The 23,577-nt window shown below is 38.2% G+C and overlaps 2 protein-coding genes across 3 annotated transcripts in view; one reads left to right on the top strand and one right to left on the bottom strand.

Moving 5' to 3' along the window:
* LOC139946812 (SWI/SNF-related matrix-associated actin-dependent regulator of chromatin subfamily A containing DEAD/H box 1B-like) overlaps positions 1–18,167 on the top strand; it is a 97,652-nt gene extending 79,485 nt beyond the window's left edge. For both annotated transcript variants that reach the window (XM_071944523.1, XM_071944522.1), the window contains exons 3-22: positions 349–553; positions 682–842; positions 1,505–1,860; positions 2,546–2,636; positions 3,091–3,215; positions 3,940–4,063; positions 4,322–4,473; positions 4,921–5,153; positions 5,805–5,895; positions 6,353–6,452; positions 7,022–7,157; positions 7,851–7,986; positions 8,350–8,484; positions 10,451–10,558; positions 11,378–11,632; positions 11,896–12,084; positions 12,740–12,858; positions 14,024–14,206; positions 15,846–15,958; positions 16,772–18,167. In XM_071944523.1, coding sequence (XP_071800624.1) covers positions 349–553; positions 682–842; positions 1,505–1,860; positions 2,546–2,636; positions 3,091–3,215; positions 3,940–4,063; positions 4,322–4,473; positions 4,921–5,153; positions 5,805–5,895; positions 6,353–6,452; positions 7,022–7,157; positions 7,851–7,986; positions 8,350–8,484; positions 10,451–10,558; positions 11,378–11,632; positions 11,896–12,084; positions 12,740–12,858; positions 14,024–14,206; positions 15,846–15,958; positions 16,772–16,833 — 3,074 coding nt within the window. In that variant the 3' untranslated portion in view covers positions 16,834–18,167. The remainder of the gene's footprint in view (positions 1–348; positions 554–681; positions 843–1,504; positions 1,861–2,545; positions 2,637–3,090; positions 3,216–3,939; positions 4,064–4,321; positions 4,474–4,920; positions 5,154–5,804; positions 5,896–6,352; positions 6,453–7,021; positions 7,158–7,850; positions 7,987–8,349; positions 8,485–10,450; positions 10,559–11,377; positions 11,633–11,895; positions 12,085–12,739; positions 12,859–14,023; positions 14,207–15,845; positions 15,959–16,771) is intronic.
* Positions 18,168–18,302: 135 nt separating this feature from the next.
* On the bottom strand, positions 18,303–20,111 carry LOC139946815 (uncharacterized). The gene is made up of 3 exons (XM_071944527.1): positions 19,831–20,111; positions 19,079–19,429; positions 18,303–18,855 (listed from the first exon to the last, which is right to left on the bottom strand). Exons 1-3 carry the CDS (start codon positions 19,963–19,965, stop codon positions 18,619–18,621), a joined length of 723 nt encoding a protein of 240 aa, XP_071800628.1. The 5' UTR covers positions 19,966–20,111; the 3' UTR covers positions 18,303–18,618.
* Between the last annotated feature and the right edge of the window lie 3,466 nt (positions 20,112–23,577).

The raw sequence follows: 23,577 nt of genomic DNA, 5'->3' as shown, positions 1-23,577 counted from the left end.
ACATGCTTCTTTGCCCTCTAGCCTTTGATTTTACATTACTTAATATATGTAACCTGTCTAGACATTTGCTAAGCACAAATTTTTGCAAGGCCTATATTATAGGCCATACACCTTCATGATCAAATTGTGCCATGGATTTAAATGAATGATTAATCATCAACATCGGGCCATATTTCATAGGGGGCTTCTTGTAATGTTTTCTGCTCACCGAAAAGTTATCATGATCACATTACCAGACAATGGACACTGGTACACAGGGACATGGTGTTTTGCCTGGTGAACTTAGTCAGGTAAGAATCTTTTTATTGTGCTAAGTTCATTTTTGTGCTATTGTTGTTGCTTTTAAAGACTCGGATGTGACCTGTATACCAGAAACTCCAACATCTCTTGCGTCCAGCCCTGTCTTCCCAAAGATGAAGGAACGCTCATCAAGACTTAACCTCTCATCATCAGACTCAGATGAGGAATGTAATAAAGACTTAGCAGAAACACCAAAGACTTCCAAAGGAGCCAAAAGCAGCAATAAACCAACAATGAGATCACTTGGTGAAAGGTAAAGAAACATAAGATATTATGACTGTTGTTATGTTTTTGTGGTTAACAAAACCAAGGCATACAGGCCTATGCTTCTTCCGTTTCTTCATGTAATAATAACTATTTCTTGATTTTTACATATTTCAGGAAATTCCGTTTAGTCTCAACTGGAAGTGAAGAATCCGATACAGAGGATAATGAAGCAAGTTCAGCATTATCATCTGAAGAAAGATCTACTAATGGCTCAGAGGATGAGGATACACCTGATTCATCCTCTGATTCTGACAGCAGGAGGCGGGTACCAACAGGTGCGTCCCCAAGCCCCCACCCCACCCCTTATCCTCAAACTTTTATAAAACTAGAGTAGTGGAACTGTTACTCACTGCCAGTACATTTGGCTTGACACCCTCATGATTTATGATTTTGGCAGCCAGATGCGGGTACCAACAGGTGCGTCCCCAAGCCCCCACCCCTTATCCTCAAACTTATATAAAACTAGAGTAGTGGAACTGTAACTCACTGCCAGTACATTTGGCTTGACACCCTCATGATTTATGATTTGGGCAGCCAGGGGCGGGTACCAACAGATGCAGCCCCAAGCCCCCCACCCCGCCCCCCTATCCTCAAACCAATAAGACACTGGAGTATTGGAACTGTAACTCAATGGTACCTGTGGCTTGACACCCTCCTGAATCCTCCAAGTTACTCCACTCTATTTCAACCCAACATCAAAATAATTGGACTCTGATGAGATTGGTATGCCTGGCAAATGTTCTTTGGGCCTGTATCTGTATCTCCACAATCGCACTCCAGGAGTGTCAACAAATATTGCTTTTAACATGGTGAGGCTCACAGAGTCAAACTACTTGAGCCATCTCTTGCTTAATCTTGGTTGCCTTTGGAGTAAGGTTTGGTACCTGTGGATTATTTCTGTAGATATTGATTTAATATTCTGATGTTGATTTGATAGGTACCAGAGTGAAGGGTGCAGGCCTACACTCCTCTCCCAACAAAGCATCCTCGAATCATTACTCTCCGATGAAATACAGTGCCTTACCAAGCTCCTCATCTGACTCGGACATCACGACCCTCGGCAGTCATCAACAAAGTCTCAAATACAACCCAGTAGGCAATGGAATCAGTGATCTGGAAACTCCGCCTCCAACGGTCAAGAGAACAAAAAAGAAGAGGAGGCGTATTTTATCCGAGGGGCAGGAGAGTGTTGATGGAGGAGGAGACAGTGAGCAAGAGAAGGATGCAGTAGAGATGAGGAGGAAGGAGGATGTTAAGAAACTAAAGGAGATGTTCCCTAAATGGAGATCTGAGGTATGATCATAACGATGGTAATGTGTGTGCAGGCTTGATACTCCATGCCCCTGGTCATCACCTTGGTGCCTCTGGTCATTGCCTCCATACCCCTGGTCATTGCCTCCATACCCTGGTCATTGCCTCCATACCCCTGGTCATTGCCTCCATACCCCTGGTCATTGCCTCTGTGGCCCCCTGATCTTTGCCTTGGTGTCCCTTGAAATGTTCCTGTAGAAATTTTAGTTTCAGTCCCAACACAGTGATTACACAAAGCAAATCAATGTGGTGGTAATAAAAAGCACATGAACTTAGATAGCTCAGTTGGTAGAGCACTATGGAGGACGAAGGTTCAATTTGCCTTTGTTCAACCCACCATTATTTTAAATAAATCCAGTCAGTTTCCCTCATGGTTAATTACCTTTATTTGAAATAAAAAGTCAGATCCCCCTATTACGTGATCCCTCTCCTGTCACTTCACAGGTTAAATCATAAACTTGGTGTAATCCCTGACAGCAACAGTCTAAATGGCTTTTGACTGGCACCATATAGGGAGACTGTCAATATTAAGGCGAGATAGCTCAGAAGAGTCTCAACACGTTAATTTGGACGTCAAAGGTTCAAGTCTTGTTTTAGTAAGTTTTCTTTGTTTAACCCCTAAATTATTGTATTAATTAAGTTGTTTGGTTGTTAATCTTGTTAACAGGAAATAGAAGAAGTGTTAACTAAGTCTGGTGGTTGTAGTGATACAGCAGCTTCTATGATGGCTAATAGAGACAGTGATAGCGGTCAGTCAGGTAAGCTAGCCAGTAAATCACTATTGTGCCATCCTCATATATCGTATCTCACATTGGAAATCCTCTTGGCCCAATAACATGGCTCTGCATATCGTTTTGTCTGAAAAAGGAATAGAACAACAATAGAATTACCCTGTAACTGTACTGCATGTGTGTGCCATCACACACTCCAACTTACATCATACTTTTAAGGATTTTCCTTAATTGTATGGAACAAAGGAATATCCTCACAGTGACTGCAACACTGAAGTAAGTGTGTGCGATCATTGTGAGAGCGATATTTCAAAAAGGACTTGGCATATCAACTCCAAACTTCATTTGTGGATTATTCGTGGGATCCCCAGAAGCCTATTGTTTCAAATGTCCAGACCAGAATGACTTGTTTTCTTTATTTCTCATTTCAACAATTTCAATATCGAAATATACTTAGTGAGTGGTTGGTCCTTTTATGTAGATACTAAAGAATCTCCAGTGAGAAAAAGAAGTCCAAGGAAAAAGCGTCGTAGAGTTGAGCATGCGTCTGATAAAGAAAATAGTCAGTGGATGTCGAAGTCTAAAATGACGGCATATTTCCCCAAGGTAAATGGGCTTTTATTTTTATTTTTATGTTTTTTAATGTGAAGACCTATTATCAAAATGACAGACAACCACTTCAAGGTGAGGGTACACTTAACTGATTTGGGCTATCAACCAAATCAACTGTCACCAGGGGGACGTTGCCACCCACTCCTAGGGCTGAAACAGGGTTACTCCCTTCACAGTCTATAAGGATGTAGGCATGGGTAGCATCCACTAGGAGCCACCTACTCCTAGGGCTGAAACATGGTTACCCTCTTCACAGTCTATAAGGATGTAGGCATGGGTAGCATCCTTTAGGAGCCACCTACTCCTAGGGCTGAAACAGGGTTACCCTTCACAGTCTATAAGGATGTAGGCATGGGTAGCATCCACTAGGAGCCACCTACTCCTAGGGCTGAAACATGGTTACCCTCTTCACAGTCTATAAGGATGTAGGCATGGGTAGCATCCTTTAGGAGCCACCTACTCCTAGGGCTGAAACAGGGTTACCCTTCACAGTCTATAAGGATGTAGGCATGGGTAGCATCCACTAGGAGCCACCTACTCCTGGGACTGAAACAGGGTTACCCCTTCACAGTCTATAAGGATGTAGGCATGGGTAGCATCCACTAGCAGACCCGGTGGTAGAGCAGAATGCAATACCTTTTTTAATGACAAGTTATTGGGACACATGTGACAGAAATGTACATTTAAATCTTGACTTTTTGATTGTCTTATTTGAAAGGTAACTAAGACGTCTACTAACCAGGATGAGTCGTTGAAGAAGAGACGACCCGATAAAGAGATCATGAGTAGTGAGGATGATAATTACTCAACGAGTAGCGACAGTGAAAATACTGAACAAAGAGGTAACTCATTAATGCTCCCACCTCACCCAACCTTAGTTCTGCAGGTCTCTGGAGTAGGGATTATCCCAATGGAGCATGAAGTTTTTGAATTATTATTGATTGTTGTTATCTTGATCGTGTTTGGTGGATCTAGAGAGAAGACTGAGATGGATGACTTGAGTCTAACATTCTGCAACTGATTAATTGATAAATTGATTGACTGATTGATTGATTGATTAATTGAACTATTATTGATTGTTGTTATCTTGATCTTGTTAGGTGGATCTAGAGAGAAGACTGAGATGGATGACTTGATTCTAACATTTTTCAACGAAGCAACTCCTGAGGAGTTATTGAGCATCAATCATTGCTCCAAGGCTAAAGTTCAGAAAATAATTTCTATAAGACCGTATGAAGACTATGATGACTTGGTAAGAATTCATCATTATTGCTTAACCCTCCTACAGTGGGATCATTTCATAATAATGGACAGCCATAACTCTAAGCATGCACAGAATGCAGAGAACAATGGATTTACCTGGATTATCTGCTGCCACCTAGTGTCCCCAAAGTCCCCCATTGCAGCAATTTAAATGAGCAATGGTGGTTTTTATGAGTTCAGATAATACCATCATCTCCACTGACAGTATTTCAGATGGAAATATTTCTCTAGAGGATGTGTTTTGGTATGAACTTAAGATTCAGTGAGCCATTTAAGACTGGATAGGGTCTTAGACGTGGGGTAACTTTGGCTCAGTTCATTACCCCCTAGTCAAAACCCTCTTCTTCCATTCAAGACCTTGTCATCGCCCTTTTATATTCCCTAAAGACTGTGTCTTTAACGATGAAACAATCTTGATTTGACCTTTGACTTTCAGGTATCTAAGATGCAGCTGACTAAAGGACTAACGATCTCCTTAGTATGGAACTGTGCCGAGTTGTTTGAGAGTCACCAGGTCATGACCTCTATCATGGATCGTTGTTGTAAGATCTCAGATAGCATTCAGACCATAGTATCTAAGCTACTACCTAATAAGGAAGGTGAAGACAGTGATGATGGGAGAGATATTGAGGGACAGATTACAAAACAACCTCTAATCCTCTCGGAGAAGTAAGTAATCTTATCTTCCAATAACCTAATCCATGTCCCTAAACCAAGGCTGGTTCCTTCTTGCTGATATAAATGCAGTAATCAATATATGCTATAGAAGACCAGACTGAGGGCTAGATTAGGCCGTGTTCGAAACAGTGACTTTGACTACAGCTACAGCTAGATCAGTGCGTCTGCCAGTGTTAAAGAATAAGCAGAAGTGAGCGATCTAGCCGTAGCTGTAGCCGAAGTCACCTTTTCAGACACGGCTACAGCTAGATCAGTGCGTCTGCCAGTGTTAAAGAATAGGCAGGAAGTGAGCGATCTAGCTGTAGCTGTAGCCGAAGTCACCGTTTCAGACACGGCTACAGCTAGATCAGTGCGTCTGCCAGTGTTGAAGAATAGGCAGAAGTGAGCGATGTAGCTGTAGCTGTAGCTGTAGCGGAAGTCACCATTTCAGACACGGCTACAGCTAGATCAGTGCGTCTGCCAGTGTTAAAGAATAGGCAGGAAGTGAGCGATCTAGCTGTAGCTGTAGCCGAAGTCACCGTTTCAGACACAACCTTTCTCTCTGAAATACAGATGTATGATGAGGTGAAGTCTTCAAGAGAATCATCACTAATCTGCCATTAATTTTAACCTTTGACCTGTGTGTGTGTGTCTTGTTCCTAGACTCGTCCTGAAGCCATACCAGGTGGTTGGACTCAACTGGCTAGCTCTGATGCACAGACAGGAAGTCAATGGCATCCTAGCTGATGAAATGGTAAAATATCATCTAAAAATATAGACCCAAAAGTGATAAGTGGGGGATTATGTTGGGGCCTAGTTTCTTTCCCCGCTTTTTTGCTCTGTGGTCACCGGTTCAAATCCCACTGCACACTAAAGCCTTGCATGTGGATTGGGTTTTTAGTCCATACCTGATTAGTAATCCCAATAGCTATTCTCATCTATTTGACAAGCTAAAAAAACCTTTGTTTTGAATTTTTGGTATCGTGCCTGGGCCTAATTTCATAGAGCTGTCTAAGCAGACAATATTGCTTAACAATGTTCTGCTAAGCAGAGATGAGCAGGTTACCAGTCAAAAATTGCACTTGTGACATGTTAATTTGGCTGGTGATCTTTTTCTGGTAAGCACAATGTTGTGCTTATGCAGCTCTATGAAACTGGGCCCTTGTTTTGTGACATGAAGCATCTGAATTCAATAACCTTTGTTTACACAGGGACTTGGTAAGACTGTACAGACGATTGCATTCTTAGCTTATTTAATGGAGCAAGGAGATGGAGGACCTCATCTTATTGTAGTTCCATCATCAACTCTAGGTAACTAATACACTCCTCATTATCAGTCATTAATCCTTAGTATTCCCTTCCAAGACACGGCCAATGAATCAAGCTGTATGGGTTCTAATGTTGGCTCTTTATCCACAATTTGTCCCTTTGTTAATGTCTATTTTTGTTAAGTCTCATTAAGTGCTGGGTGATTGTTTGTTGTTTGGACTGTTTGTAATACTTACTTATTAGCTATTGTGTGTTTTAATTGTTTAACCTTTAGCTCTTTTTAAAGATTTTTTTATTTTCTAATGTACATGATCTAGTGCAATTCAACCGTATAGGTTGTCATACTGTTCATTTCTTTGTTATGTTTTTATGAAATAAACCAATAAATATAATATAAGCTTATTTAATCAGCCCGGAAAACTGCTAGGATTAAGATCAGGGCCAATTCCAAACCTACAACTCAATGAAGATTGTTCCCAATAACAAACTTTAAAGATAACAATTTTGAGCACAAACTCATCCTCATAACTTCAATTATAAAATAAATCTTTCTTTTTTCTTGCAAATGAATCTAATTTTGATGTGAACGATTTTGTTCTTCTTTTTATCAGAGAACTGGGCTCGTGAGCTTCATACATGGTGCCCAGCCTTGGAGGTGATTTTATATTCGGGTAGTGCTGAGGAGAGGAGAGAGTTACGATATAACATCTTAGCTGAGTGTATCTCATGTAATGTCATCGTTACATCGTAAGTAGATCAGAAGCTTGATTTATCATTATGCCTTGAAGGTAGCATCATAAATTGGTTTTTGTCAACAAAATTATTAAGAAAGATATGTGAGAGTCGCATGTGAAATTATTAAGAAAGATATGTGAGAGTCGCATGTGAAATTATTAAGAAAGATATGTGAGAGTCACATGTGAAAGTTGCATACCATGTCTACTTCCTGAGAAAACTATCGCAGTATTTTCACAAGAACGTAAAATCCATCTACGTTAAGTGAGGTGACAGCGGATATCAAACCCATCTCTGGCTTCAGCATTCATGTTTGAACAACAGCCCTCAAAAATCTATAAAAAAAATCATGTATGAACCATTTCTTAGATTCAAATGTTTTGAAGTGGAAAATTATAACAAACTGTATTACTGCAAAGAGAATCCTTTAACTTGTTAGGTTAACTATAAACCTTCAAGGTTAGAGATTATTGATGTGAATGATTAGCAACCTGTGTGCTAATTTGGCTGCGGGTGCTGCATACTCCAAAGGAGCTCAGAAAATGTCAGGAATGAACATGAGGTCCTAAAGTCCATTGATACATTAATATTAATCTGGTCATCATGTTTGAATATCAGTGTTAATGTTATTTGTTTTTGTTTACAGGCACAACATGTCGCCGTGTTTGAATACTGTTGATGTTTATTGGTTGTTGTTGTTTACAGATACAACATGTGTACTAGTAATGCGGATGATCGTAGTTTGTTCAGGAAGATGGGGATACATTATGCTGTGTTTGATGAGGCACACATGCTGAAGAATATGCAATCTCAACGCTATGGTACTCTCATGAAGATCAGGGTTAGTCATCAGTTATTGGAACCAATTCTTAGTATCACTACCAAGGAATTACATCCAAAACTAATATCATTAAGCTGGAGATAAAGTTGTCATGCAATAACAAGGTTCAAACTTATAGTGAAGGTTTTTTGGGGGTTGACTTATTAATATCTTACCCCGTCTTTTACCTCTCTGGACCCAGGTTTAAATCCTTTCTCAGATCCAAGCTTGCTAAGGTGTTGTCTTTCAGTCTGTACTTGATTTCATTTGTTATTCAACATCTCTTCATCATCTGCTATACATATGTATCTTCTGGCCTTTGGGTTACAGAAGCTTTTGAGGAGTCCTTGTTTTCATTTCGTTACTTTGTTCTTTTATTGATAGGCTGAGAGGAAGCTGCTTTTGACTGGTACCCCGCTGCAGAACAACCTGAAAGAGCTGATTTCATTGTTAAGCTTCGTCATGCCTAAAATGTTTTGCGATAACGCAGCAGAACTACAGAAGATGTTCACTCTAACAGTAAGTTGAGTTACATCAGTTTGGTTACAATGTACCAGTATAATATATCGCACTTTTGTGTCGTGTGTGTGGAATGGAGCCAAAGGCAGTGTTGCATGCAGGGTGCAGACACACTCTGGTTCTATTCTAGTTTATTTTTATTATTCAAGAAGAACTTGAAAGCTTGAATGTTTATATCTAATTCTCTAAACTATGTGTTTTGTTTCTGTCTCCCATGTGCCCGCAAGAAACACCCTGATGTAGATGGAAGTTATTATTTATTATTGGATAGTTACAGGCAAAGTATACCTTATAGGGAAAGGAAAACACAATCTGAAAAGCATTACTCTCAGATTCAAATTGTGGGATATCAAAACTTTTATCTTTTTACATAACTGCATTACGTCTAAAAGAAATATTTCCCAAAATGCTTCATATTATCAAAAGCTGTTTTAAAGGCAGTGGACACTATTGGTAATTACTCCAAATAATTATTAGCATAAAACCTTACTTGGTAACGAGTAATGGGGAGAGGTTGATAGTATAAAACATTGTGAGAAACGGCTCCCTCTGAAGTGACGTAGTTGATTTCATGACCTTTAGAATTTGATGTCTCGAAATCAAGCATCTGAAAGCACACAACTTTGTGTAACCAGGGTGTTTTTTCTTTCATTGTTATCTCGCAATTTCGATGACCAATTGAGCTCAAATTTTCATAGGTTTGTTATTTTATGCATATGTTGAGATACACCAAGTGAGAAGACTTGTCTTTGACAATTACCAATAGTGTCCACTGTCTTTAATGCCTAATGTTGAGATACACCAAGTGAGAAGACTTGTCTTTGACAATTACCAATAGTGTCCACTGTCTTTAATGCCTAATGTTGAGATACACCAAGTGAGAAGACTTGTCTTTGACAATTACCAATAGTGTCCACTGTCTTTAATGCCTAATGTTGAGATACACCAAGTGAGAAGACTTGTCTTTGACAATTACCAATAGTGTCCACTGTCTTTAATGCCTAATGTTGAGATACACCAAGTGAGAAGACTTGTCTTTGACAATTACCAATAGTGTCCACTGTCTTTAATGCCTAATGTTGAGATACACCAAGTGAGAAGACTTGTCTTTGACAATTACCAATAGTGTCCACTGTCTTTAATGCCTAATGTTGAGATACACCAAGTGAGAAGACTTGTCTTTGACAATTACCAATAGTGTCCACTGTCTTTAATGCCTAATGTTGAGATACACCAAGTGAGAAGACTTGTCTTTGACAATTACCAATAGTCTCCAGTGTCTTTAATGCCTAATGTTGAGATACACCAAGTGAGAAGACTTGTCTTTGACAATTACCAATAGTGTCCATTGTCTTTAATGCCTAATGTTGAGATACACCAAGTGAGAAGACTTGTCTTTGACAATTACCAATAGTGTCCAGTGTCTTAAATGCCTAATGTTGAGATACACCAAGTGAGAAGACTTGTCTTTGACAATTACCAATAGTGTCCACTGTCTTTAATGCCTAATGTTGAGATACACCAAGTGAGAAGACTTGTCTTTGACAATTACCAATAGTGTCCATTGTCTTTAATGCCTAATGTTGAGATACACCAAGTGAGAAGACTTGTCTTTGACAATTACCAATAGTGTCCAGTGTCTTAAATGCCTAATGTTGAGATACACCAAGTGAGAAGACTTGTCTTTGACAATTACCAATAGTGTCCACTGTCTTTAATGCCTAATGTTGAGATACACCAAGTGAGAAGACTTGTCTTTGACAATTACCAATAGTGTCCATTGTCTTTAATGCCTAATGTTGAGATACACCAAGTGAGAAGACTTGTCTTTGACAATTACCAATAGTGTCCACTGTCTTTGAGCTTCTAACCAAATGTTTTTATTACAATTATTTTTAATAGTGATTACCAGATGTATACCTTCCCTTTAAACTTGTCTGCATTTCTGATTTTATTTGATTGACAGAAACAAAAGAGTGAGAATCCCTTGGAGCAGAGTTCCTTTGAGAGAGATCGGATTACTCATGCTAAGCAGATTATGCAACCATTCATGCTAAGAAGACTTAAATCACAGGTCAGTATACCAAGCCACATGTCTCAATTCACAACCATTCATGCTAAGAAGACTTTAATCACAGGTCAGTACACCAAGCCGCATGTCTCAATTCACAACCATTCATGCTAAGAAGACTTAAATCACAGGTCAGTAAACCAAGCCACATGTCTCAATTCACAACCAAGTAGTTTACTCTAACCCTCCTACTCTTAGTACAATTTCTCTGACAGAATAAAAAAAAACATGCAGTTGGATTCTGAAGTTGTATGGAGCTCAGGCCCGGACTTTCATCTTGGGGGAGGGGGGGGGGCAAATTCATTTTCATTTTGAAAAGGTCATTTCCATTGGTAAATCTGAAAGTCTAGTAGTTGGCTGTCTTTGCTAGACTTGGCTGCTGCATAATGAAACTTCTCCTGAGCTGATGGTTTTCAGCTTTACTACTGACTTCTGTTGGTAGAGTAGGTACCTCTGGCACTACAGTTTGATTATTGGTTTCTATTCATCGCACGGGTGGTCTCCACGAGGTCTTTTCCAAGCTACACCTCCCTACAGAGTGATCTTTGGGGTTTCAGAAGTTTGGCAATTTGCTGATGTGCCCAAAGGAGAATAACCTCTTGGTTTTGATGATCTGACTTGATTCCAGCTCTTTTTTTATTGTCTCACTATCCTTTATCCTTTCAAATTCTATAAGAAACTTTTGAGGGGCACCACGACCAGGGCAGCAGAGGACACTACCTTCGTGTAATTCCAGACCAGCGAGTTGGATTCAGAAGGGTTGGGGTTAACCTAAACCAGTGCCAGATATTAAGGATTTTCGTTTCTTTCTAATTTTCACAGGTGCTAAAACAACTACCAAAGAAGAGTGAAACTATACTTAAATGTCCAATGATCGCCAGTCAACAAGAGTGCTATAATAATATTAAGATGGCCTTAACACAAGATCTACGCAATCTTGGAGATGGATCTAAGATCAAGCTGACTAAGCTGTCTTGTGCCATGATGCAGTTACGTAAAGGTGCTAATCATGAGATGTTGATGAGAAATCACTATGACGACGCTAAACTACGACAGATGTCAAAACTCATGCTCAAGGTCAGTCATGTAAACCTTATTATTCCTTTTCTCTGCCGTTTATTGATTTAAGGCTGAGAGATTGGTGTTTCAATTGAAACCTTCTATTTCAAGATAAGTCAGAAGTCAATTTCATTCCCGATTAAACTTTAAAGTTGTTTATTAGTCTAAAAAAGCCATTGAAAACTACTGATGGTAGAGACCCATTGCTACCATGTATTGAAATCTGGACCATGACATCTGGACCATTAAGACCAAAATATCTCTTTTATTTGTACTAACAGGAGCCAACTCATTATGATGCTGAACCTGAGCTAATCTTTGAGGACATGTCAGTCATGACGGACTTTGAGTTACATCGACTCTGTAAGGAATACAACATCCTCAAACCATTCATACTCCCCACCGAGCTTCTTGTTGCTTCTGGTAAATTCCAAGCTCTGGATAAGATGCTTCCAGAACTCAAAGAAAATGTAAGTACTTGATTCAGATTTCAAGACAATCTCAGCCTCCACACGTCTTGTACTTCACAACTTTTACTGGACCAGAAATATTTTCCACAAGACCTAGGTCCAATTTCAATTAGCTGCTGAAGTTCAGAAAGTAGGCTAAGTACAACAAAATTATGCTTACCAGAATAAGGTTACCAGCCAAACTACCATGTCACATGTGCAATCTTTTACTGGTAGCCTGCTACGTTTTGCTTAGCACAACATTGATAAGCAAAATTGTGTGCTTGAGAATGTGTATGAAATTGGGCCCAGAAGTTGTTTTTTAATTTAGCATGAGGTACGCAGTTGAAGGATCTTTAAAGTATAATCTTTTAAAAGGCACTAGACTGGATGACTAGTTTAATTGTTTGGTTACTTGCCAAGTGCCAAAAATGTGTATAGGAACCCCAGGCTCTTGTAAACATGTGATATAGTAATAATAATAATAGGCATGACTCGAACCCACACTCTGATGACTCGGGCATTAGAACTTGAGTTCAGGGCTCTGGGGCTTTAGACCGCTCGGCCACAACATCCTACAAGACAGGTTGCATCGTCTGTACTTTGAGAAATTGACAAAAGTAACCCCTAACATTTAATAATATGAATTAATAATTAAAGTGTATTTTGTTTACAGGGAAGCAGAGTGTTGATGTTCAGTCAGTTTGTGATGGTCTTGGACATTATTGAGATTTATATGAAACATCATCAATATAAATATCTACGCCTAGATGGCCAGACTCCAGTGTGTGATAGGTAAGCTTACTCATCAATATCTGGTAGTTTCAAATAGAAATACACAAATACTCTATGACAGGGGTCTATTGTAGTGGACTGAAGCAGGGGATTGCAACTACTTATTAAATAAAATACAGCATTGTAAATAGGAATTCTCTAGAGGATTGGTACTGGTATGAACTTTAGAATCAGTGAGCTTTCAGAAGGGAATATTTCTCCGGAGGATTGGTACTGGTATGAACTTTAGAATCAGTGAGCTTTTAGATGGGAATATTTCTCTTGAGGATTGGTACTGGTATGAACTTTAGAATCAGTGAGCTTTCAGAGGGGAATATTTCTCTGGAGGATTGGTACTGGTATGAACTTTAGAATCAGTGAGCTTTCAGAAGGGAATATTTCTCCGGAGGATTGGTACTGGTATGAACTTTAGAATCAGTGAGCTTTTAGATGGGAATATTTCTCTTGAGGATTGGTACTGGTATGAACTTTAGAATCAGTGAGCTTTCAGAGGGGAATATTTCTCTGGAGGATTGGTACTGGTATGAACTTTAGAATCAGTGAGCTTTTAGATGGGAATATTTCTCTGGAGGATTGGTACTGGTATGAACTTTAAAATCAGTGAGCTTTCAGAGGGGAATATTTCTTTGGAGGATTGGTACTGGTATGAACTTTAGAATCAGTGAGCTTTTAGATGGAAATATTTCTCTGGAGGATTGGTACTGGTATGAACTTTAGAATCAGTGAGCTTTTAGATGGAAATATTTCTCCGGAGGATTGGTACTGGTATGAACTTTAGAATCAGTGAGCTTTCAGAGGGGAATATTTCTCTGGAGGATTGGTACTGGTATGAACTTTAGAATCAGTGAGCTTTCAGAGGGGAATATTTCTCTGGAGGATTGGTACTGGTATGAACTTTAGAATCAGTGAGCTTTCAGAGGGGAATATTTCTCTGGAGGATTGGTCCTGGTATGAAGTTAAGAATCAGTGAGCTTTTAGAGGGGAATATTTCTCTAGAGAATTATTCCTGGTATGAACTTTAAAATCGGTGAGCTTTTAGAGGGGAATATTTCTCTAGAGGATTGGTACTGGTATGAGTTTTAGAATCATTGAGCTTTCAGATTCAAACACGATCAGTTTTGTTTTCCACTAATAACCGATCCTGCATTTCTTGCCGTTTTCGCAGGTTGACTATGATTGATAAATACAACAATGATGAGTCCATCTTTGTGTTTCTCTTATCAACTCGTGCTGGTGGTCTTGGAATCAATCTAACAGCCGCTAATCACGTGATCCTACATGATATTGACTATAATCCCTATAATGATAAACAAGCTGAGGATAGATGCCATCGGGTCGGACAAAAGAGGTAAGTAACTATAAGAAGAATGTTCTGTTCTTAGATCTCACTACACATCAGTTAAAATCAAGAAACATAAGGTGTGCTTTCCTCTGGTAATCTGGTTCTGATCAACAGGGATGTGATTTCTCCCTTTTTCATATTTAGATCAAATTCATAAAAACATTAGAATGGAACCATGTAGAATGCCCCAGATTACAGAGTAAAGTTTTTAAAACCAAAGATAAATGTTTGTAAGCAAGCTCTGTACTCACAAGCTTTCATGCTCTCTCAAGCTCTCATGCTTTGAGCTCACAGTTTGGGTCTTATTCTAAACAGCCTATCATATATCCCTTATTAGTAAGGGTTAGCAATTGTATTCCTTGTGCATTCGACTAGTATGAGAGGTATTAATGTAATTGAGAGGAGCATCCCAGGCTACATATCCACAAGATATGCATGAACCAGGCTAGAGCCACAGGCAGACTATAAATAGACGCATATAAATCCAAAGCTGTGATGTACATGAAGCTACAATAGAATCTGACACAATTAAAACACAAAGTCCCTGTCCTTCGTTCTCATATTAGACTAGACAGAACTCAAATTTTGTAAAATCAATAGGCCATTGTGATTTGTGAAAGCTTTGACTGGACTCATTGATTGTCATTAAGTGTTGGAGTGAGTTTGTTAGCCTTTTGGCCAAGGACTTTGCAACAGGTGTCAGTGTGTTAGTTTGTAAACCCAGAATTTATTGTCACATTGTTCATATTAGCAGTTCCATTCAATTCCGTTGTATAACTCATTAAACAATGACATCACTAGGAGTAATAAATTCACTTGATATTTTATAATTTTTATTGATCTATCTTCCAAAAATGTGTTCTCAGAAATTGAACAGATGTACATGTACATGTATGTGGTATACAAAACAGTATTAAGTTTTGTGTTGTTTGTTTGTACGACTACACCATTAAAATGGCAACCAAAGCCCTGGCTATGGCTAGATTTCCAGTTTGGCCCCCTTTGGTAGCAGTTACCGCAAGATGATATTAAATATTTCTGCTAATGAGTAAACCTGTAAACAATGGTGCTTGCTATGTGAAACAGAAACACTGTGGTTAATTAACCCCTACTCTTCCACGGTAGTGTTCTGGTTTCTTTTATGTGTACGATCAATCCTAGTTCATGGGACCGAAGGCTAATGGCCCATCCAAAGGACAAACCAATTTTGTTTAAGCATCTTGCTCAAGGCTACAATTGTCATGATCGGGACTCGAACTCACACTCTGCTGGGTCCAGTGCTCTTAACTGCTCGGCCACGACACATTACTTAATTTATTTTCCCCAATGAACATCAGAAAACTTATCAACACATCGGGACAAGACTTACAAACAAATGAATAAATAAACAGATGCAAAAACAAACAAAATATAATATTATTGTCGAAGGCTTTCACCTTTATCAGAATTTGTATTTTGAATACAGTAGGTGTTTGTTCAATGAAATATCTTTCAAAAAATATTAATCCTAATTAAAATGTCTTGAAAGACACCCTCTCCTCAAAACAGTTAATTAAAATATTATACATTTCTAATATTTGTTTTCTTCGACCTTGCATTTTGATATTTGCACTGTAATTTCTCTATGTATGATTTGTTGTTATAGGGACGTGATGGTTACCAAATTGATCAGTAATAATTCCATTGAGGAAGGAATGCTACGATGTGCTAAATATAAGCTCAGGCTGGAGGAACAAATGACAACCAATGAAGACGCTGGTAAGAGGAAATTATCAATCAATATTCATGAGATGGAATGTTGAATATTCATAAGTTAGTAGTAGATAATAATGAACATTGCTTGAAATGTATATCTGGGTCCAATATCGTAGAGCTGCTTAACCACAAAGAGTAGCTAAGCACAGGAGTAGGTCTCGTTATTCAAAAACGTAGTCCCACATACCTTGCAGGAAAATACTGAATGTTGATGCGTCTTGAGCATCACTGAGTGACGGATATGAGCGCTGTACCACTTTTATTATATTATTATTATAAAAGGATGCTTACAAGAATAAGGTTACCAGCCAAAATACTTTTAAGCACATGTACCACTTATGACTGGTATCCTGTTTATCTTCAGTGACCACTTCAGTAATTTGTTGGCCAATATTACACCTTGCTGTAAACATTTCCCATAAAGGCAATATTAATGGGAACAATGTTTTACTTTGTGTCATTGCTTAATCTCTATGTATTATAAACTCACAGTTTGGGTGTACTTATAGAATAATGACAATAAATAAAATCATCACACATTTGTGTTAGCGCTTCATTCTCATGAGTTTGTAGGGTACAGTTTTGTTTCAATCATCAATTTGGTTTTGTTACCACCTCACTAAGTTCATCAGTTGGAGGTTGGTTTGGGAACTCTAGGCAAGTTAGGGAGAAAAAATTGTTATAGCAGTTCAACTTAAAAAAAAAACCTGGAAAAACCTTGTTTTAAATTGAGTAGCTGCCTGTTTAAAAGCAGTGTTGTGCTCTAATTCTTCTGAGAGATTAAAAACTTCCATTATTTTTTGTAAACCATTTCAGAAGGAGATGATAAAAGTGCAGCAGATATTGCGAGCTTACTTAAAGATGCCTTAGATCTATGATAGATGGCAACGCCCAGGCCCCACCCTGATCAGCTTCGCAATCCAAGGTCTACCTCAAAGGGCATTAGAAAGGGTAACAAAGGTACAATGTCCTGTCATCTTGCCAACATCAAATGAAGCGTAAATTGAGATTTTAACTCAATCAAGAGCTTGCCATTTTGGTTATATCTTGAGTTAAAGGTGTTTGTATGAATCATTGTTTATTTTGTGTTACCACGTCTCTTTCATTTGTTTTGTCTTACCCATAATTGTTACCCATCCAAACAAATTAAGCACCACACAGCGATAGTCATATCTGTTTACAAATTTGTCCATGTATTTAATACTTGGTGTTTTCACACCCAAATGTGCCACTTGTGGTTTTGTTGTCTGCACACTGCTGTACACAAATGTAAGAAATGGGATTAATGTTTCAAACATTTAAAACTATTATTTATGCATTTTGTTCTCAAAAGAGCTTGTGTATGAGATCCAAAAACTGGAACTTTGACACCAAATCATTTATATTATGTCTGTCTTTATGTTTACTTAGTTGATGTTATTAAAAGTATAAAGTAGTCTGTTCCCCCACCCCCCCCCCCCCCAAAACCATAATGAAATTGTTGTTTCTTGTTTTAATTTAACTGAATTATGTCTATTTAGATTCATAACAAATATACAGTATTTTTGTGAGTCTTTTATTTCGCAGTGAGCCGTTTCTATTTCAGTTGTTTCCTTTGTTTATATTGCTGAGAATTATTGAAAGAATCATTGATCTCGCGCAATTTACGCAAACAATTATCCAAAGAATACTAAATGATACCTTAAAATCAGTTCAAAATTCCAATTTATAATTAAGTGTGAGCTCATTTCCTAAACATTTATAAACCTGTGCTTGAAACAACACACAACCCAAAACACTCTGGGACCCTAATGTCACAAATAAGCCCCCCCCCCCCAACATAGAATAGATGGGTCCATTGAGCTCAACCCAGTTTTTTTACAGCCACAAACACATGCCCCTAAAACCAATTAAACACTACCAAAAGGTAAACAAGTTGTCTCAACTTAATGTTGTTATTGAGGCACATGACTAATGTACATGCTCTCCACACATGTGCCATTTATAAATAGTAGTTGTGATGGAGGGAGCGGCAGGGCTTAAGGGTGCTTGGATGGATTAGTCTATTTTTAAAAAAGTGATTCCTGACTGAACAGAGAGTATTGTCTACAAGTGTGCATGATTATGTAACAGTTTCATGCATAATAACATTCAGCATTTCATATTTAATTTAATTTAAAACATGGGAAGCTTCAGTGGATTAATAAAACAATATTGTATTTTTTAATGTAAATTGGCATTTTGTTCTTTATTTGTTGTTTGTGTTTTGATGTATATTTTTTAGTGAACTGTTTATTTTATAACAAAAATATTTACATGACAGTTGTTCACACTAGTTCTCAACATCAAAACCTTAAACTGTCCATACAAAAAATAATAGAGATCGCCACTTATCCAATATCCCATTACTCTTTGTGGGCGGGGTGGCTGTTCCCCCGCCCTACCCCAATGTTTCCAGTGAAACAAATGCAGTTTCATTTTGTAAATTAATATTTAGATGGAATTGATGAACACAATTATTGAGTCTAAGTCTAATGCCCTTATACCTTTTGTCTAAAGTAATATGTACATAAAAAAAATACATCAAATTAACATCCATAATAATAACATTTTTAAATGTTGTTAAACTTAAAAGTTTAACAACACTGAAGTGAATTTTACAAATTGACTGAATATAAATGACTTCAGTTAATTATGAGCCAACTATCTTCCATATCGTAGACCTTCTCCACACCTTCCCTGTTATACACTTTGGGGCACATCAGTTTATAAGCAATCAATGTCACAAGTAGACTAGCCAAGCCCACTGCAATAAGAAGCCCCGCTCGTAAGTAAACTGGTTGCCTTTTCAGCGCCTGGCATATCTTGGCAATCCAGCGGAAAGTGGAGTTGCGTAAAAGTGTCATTTGGCTGCATACACTCTGGAGGAAAAAGCAATGTATGTTGAAAAATGGATCAGTTGATAACTTAAGGGGTCATTACAGTAAATAAAGTTGGCATTTTTAAAACGTTTTACGCTGTTTCGAGTGAATTTAATTTATGTTTAGAGTTATTTATGAAGGTTGATTTTTTCAATGACTTGATTACCCATCGTTTAAGTGTGGATGCAATTTAACCACGGATGAAGGAATTGGTTTAACTCACTGTGGTTGTCATCGTTGCTGTCTGTATTGCCCCGTAATCCATGGTAGTATTACCGTAAGCCTGACCCTCCAATCCTACCGTCACTCCGACAGTTTGAACGGTACCATTATACCGATGGCTTCCCTCTTTCCCCGCTGGAATCGCATCCCCGCGCCCCACTGATTTTACAGTCGGATTAACTTCATAACTCGTCGATGTCTTGGGTGGTTTCTTTTTCTTCTTTGATAAAACTGAAGTCTTGGTTTGTACATGTCCTTCTTGTAGTTCTACGGTTGGTAATCTTTTAGGGGCGTGGTCACTTGTACTTTGTGTTGAAGGTTCTTGTGAAGGGTTCAGAAGGGTGCCTGCATCCTACACACAAAAATAATCATATTTTGTGAAGTATTTTCACCACATCGACATGGCGGGAACAATCTAGTATAGGTTTTTGGAGAACCAGAGGTTGCAACTCGTTTTGATCAATATGCTCTGATCATCTTCAAGAGAATGCTGAACTCTCTTGCAGTAAATATGGAAGAAAAGAAATCTTATTAAATACAACCAATAACCCTGTAAATATTTGTGGGATTACAAAGAACAACATAATTCTTGAATTGTGATACTTTAAAAAAACTAATGAAACAAACTTTTAAAAAGAGGTGGTCTCTAAAATGATGGGAATTGTTTCGCTAACGGTAAAACCAAAGTGTGACTCTATTCCTCTGCGATACAATGACGGCATCTGTTGAAATGTTTGGTTAATATAAACTCACCACCTCGTCCCCAGCAAACAAGCCATGCACGTTGACACTATCCTTCGATCCATTCGTCAACATCCAAATTGGTGCCCACAAAAACCCAAGAAGTAGAAGTAAGATACATCCTAACACTGTCCGGCCCGAAGCCATTGAATCAATCTCTCTAAACCATCATCCAAAAACTACCCAAAAATGTGAACAATTTCCTGAAGCTTAGCCATTTTTAAAAGTCCTTAAAATTACTAAACGCTGGTATAATCCGCAGTGTTCTGATTGTAATGATAATACGTAGCGATAATACGCTATTGATTCGATGAGTGAATGCCTGTTTAGTTGGTCCAACGTAAAACAACGTGAAATAAACCCAACCTTCGAAATTAATATTATGCTAATTAACAATAATAGATGTAACAGGTGCAATGGACATGTATAGTCTCCGCATCCTTACACGTCACCAATGGGTAGTATGTGGTATTAAACAAATCGCAAGAATTTGGGTATTGTGGTGGGTTTTTTCACCATTCACAATGATAGTTTATTTCTATTTGAATATGACGGTAATTTTTAATAGGCATTTTCAAATGTGAAGAAATTGCTACCATAGTCCATATTTTTTTATTGAATGCACTGTTTTGTAGAGCATTGTTGTACATTGATGCTGTTTTCAACCTGTCGCAATCAAAGAATGTGCGTTTGAACTCGTATGGAATTATAATGGATTCGTGGGGGGTTTTCGTACACTTTTTAAAATAAAATTACTTAATATTGTCCTGGCTTTGTTTTTGTGGGGGTTTCATGGGTAGTATTCTTTAGATAATAAAAACTATCCTCCGCCTATGGTTTGCTAAGAGAAAAACCAGCTCAGCAATATCCCCCTTGTAAGAAATGTTTTCATAAAGCTGGATGTTTTCCAAATGAAATCTCCGTGGGACAGAGTCTCCCGGATTATACACCGCATCTGTAGTTCAGTAAAGTGAGCGTATAGCGCCCTCTTGGTACGGTAGGTATTACAAAAGTGTGTTAGTAATTTTCAGAGACAAAATCACAATTAGAATTAGAATTATTTTTATTGTCCACGTTAAAAACATAGAAACTTGACATCCAGTGGCCAAATTACAATGACGACGAAGATGCAGAAGACGTCTAAAATATTTCATCCAACATAACCCCAAGGATACTCAACCCGTTTCATTAAACTTTTGAAACAGGAAGATCCCCAACATGGACCCAACAAGAGCCTCATCCCAGCAGTGAATATAGTTCCGGTAACCGACGTACTCGTTCCCAGAAGTCGAACCAACCAGTAGATGAAGCCTAAGGAATGAATTCATTTTAAAGTGTCCCCTCATCTTGTGGCGTTCAGGAGTCCGCGTTATACTCCGTCGCTTTAAAAAGACAACAAAGATGTAATAAAAACACTGTCCCTGTGATAATGGCCCCCACGGGTGGGTGGGGAGGGAGATCTGGAGGCGTCGGGGTTGAGTGGGGGAAGGGGGAAACTTTGATAGTTTCTTTCCCTATTTTTTATATAATCACTACAAGCGTTGGTGTTGTAGCGGTGTTTTGTTTTATTTTTTTATTATTTTTTATTAATGAGACTTCAGGCATGCATAGTTAGGTGTATGGAAGAACAAAAAATGTTATTGTCTTATCTGTATACCATGTCCGATACGGCGCAGAGAGTACCCCCACCCCATGTTTTATTTACTTTTAAAAAGACCCCCCCCCCCCCCTGAGATCATCCAAAGAGTAGTTCCTTATATTCAAAGTATTGAATGAAACACCAACGAGGGGGTAAACCATGCCCCAAATACCGACCATAGGCCTACTTGTTACGCGCAGCCTAAAATCAATTAATGAAAAGAATCAGTAACTGTGTAATCAAAATTACATTTGTATTTAATTATATACAATTGCTCATTTGTTTTGTATAACAGATCTGGAATTCATTTGGCAATAATAGACAACCCCCTGACCCCCGACACGCCGCCTCCATCCCTATTTCGTTTCTATGTTCATCACTCCGATAGTAATGCACTTATTAAAATTACTGACAATGAGGGCGCTATAGGAGCGCCTCGTTTGCTAGCTAGCTCAGTGCCTCATTACCGCCCACTATACCAGTTTATATACAATAATGCAGTTTTCGGGAAAGATTGTAATTTATTTAAGTGAGGAAGTAATTATTCAACAAGCAATGCACTCTTAATAAATAATGAACATTAAAACGGAAATATTTGTCAGACAAATAAAATTGCAAAGGTTTTTGGCAACTCCAAGCAGACCAAGAAGACATCAAAACAACACAGACTATAATATTTATATTCTTAAGATGAACTTTATGGTGAGAATTATTTAAATGTCTGTCTTTGTTTTCTCACCTCAAACTAGGTAAATAACTGCTGCTGTGGGGAATTAAATTATTTTAAACAGAACTAGATAATGTTTTTAAACTCGATTAGAATTACAAGAAAGCAAACAGAAATTATTTGATTATAGCTCTTGTTATTAACAGTAAAAAAACCTCCCCACTTTAGTCGTTGCTTCATTAAAACCATTTTATTCACTTATATTATTAATGTATAAGTCATTTAATAGTGATGTTAGGCCTTCTTCTAGAATGTATTTAATTCTTAAAAGTACGCGATATCACAAGTAATAAAAACAATCTTCAATTCTGCCTTTCTTTTGTTATGTCTTTTTAATTTCTGTTAAAATTATTTTAAAAAATATGTTATTAATTTTATTCCCATCCAGTTATATCCTTGCTGTCGTGTGCCACACTGATTATATTATAGCGCGCCACCTCTGCCCGTGCGCCGTTGCCTGGCCGGCTGGCTAGCTCCATCAATATACAGGCACGACATAGTGCTTAGTTATTACATCCCAACCCACTACTACCAATACACTGCAAAGAACGGTAAAAAAATAATCAGGTATTCACTTTACACGCATAAAGACAGAATGACCTTCAACCGAGAGGAATAGCATATAACCACTGAGAACATTTTTGGTTTGTTTTTGTTTGTCTTGTTAAAACACACTTTCCATTCTAACTAATGGATTGTCTTGTGTTAATAAAGTAAAATTGATGCTCGCTTGGTATGTCTTGCAATGTGGTTTTATGTTTACACTAAACTAAATCACTTTAATAAATAAGAAATTGTTGTCTTCCTGCTGTACTGTTTTTTTTTCTTCCTGGAGTTGTGACAAAGCGACGCCACCGGGAGAAGAGCCCGTCACAGGAGGGCAGAGATAACGCCAGTCGTTGCGACGGATTTGCCCGCGAAAATGAAAATAACTTCTTCAATTGAGCCGTGAAACGTGCGCTAGCTGCGAAGAGATTGCAAACAAAAGATCGCATGGAAATACAGCCTCGCCTGACGTCACTCTTCAATTACGGCCCGGTAATTTGAGAACTGAGGGCAGTGTGCTTACTCCCTCTGCAACCTTGAAATCATATCATCATAATTTGACTGCTTTTACGACAAGGGGGATAAAATGAAAATATTTAAATACTTCAGACATATTCTAATTAGCTTTTATCAGAAAAGTGAGTTTTTGTAGTACTGAATGGTATGGAGAGAGATATTTCGAGGATAAATGAAGCGTGCTTCAGAGGGATGTCTGAAAATCCTAATCGAAAGCAGCATGAAAAGAATGCTGGGGACAGTCCACCGCCCAGGAATGTAGTGTCCTACCGAGCCAGCATGAATTAGTTCTCAAATAAATGAAGAATAGGTAATTCCTACGCGCCCATTA

This window comes from Asterias amurensis, chromosome 14, assembly GCF_032118995.1.
Source record: "Asterias amurensis chromosome 14, ASM3211899v1".
Taxonomy (NCBI): Eukaryota; Metazoa; Echinodermata; class Asteroidea; order Forcipulatida; family Asteriidae; genus Asterias; species Asterias amurensis.
Note: the sequence above shows the minus strand (reverse complement) of the source record. Positions and strands in the feature narration are given on the sequence as shown.

Coding starts and splice junctions, on each gene's coding strand:
- LOC139946815 (XM_071944527.1), bottom strand. CDS start 19,965: ATGGCTTCGGGCCGGACAGTGTTAGGATGTATCTTACTTCTACTTCTT. Junction 19,430..19,830: donor TGTTTGCTGGGGACGAGGTG/GTGAGTTTATAT, acceptor TTTTGTGTGTAG/GATGCAGGCACCCTTCTGAA. Junction 18,856..19,078: donor CAGCAACGATGACAACCACA/GTGAGTTAAACC, acceptor TTTTTCCTCCAG/AGTGTATGCAGCCAAATGAC.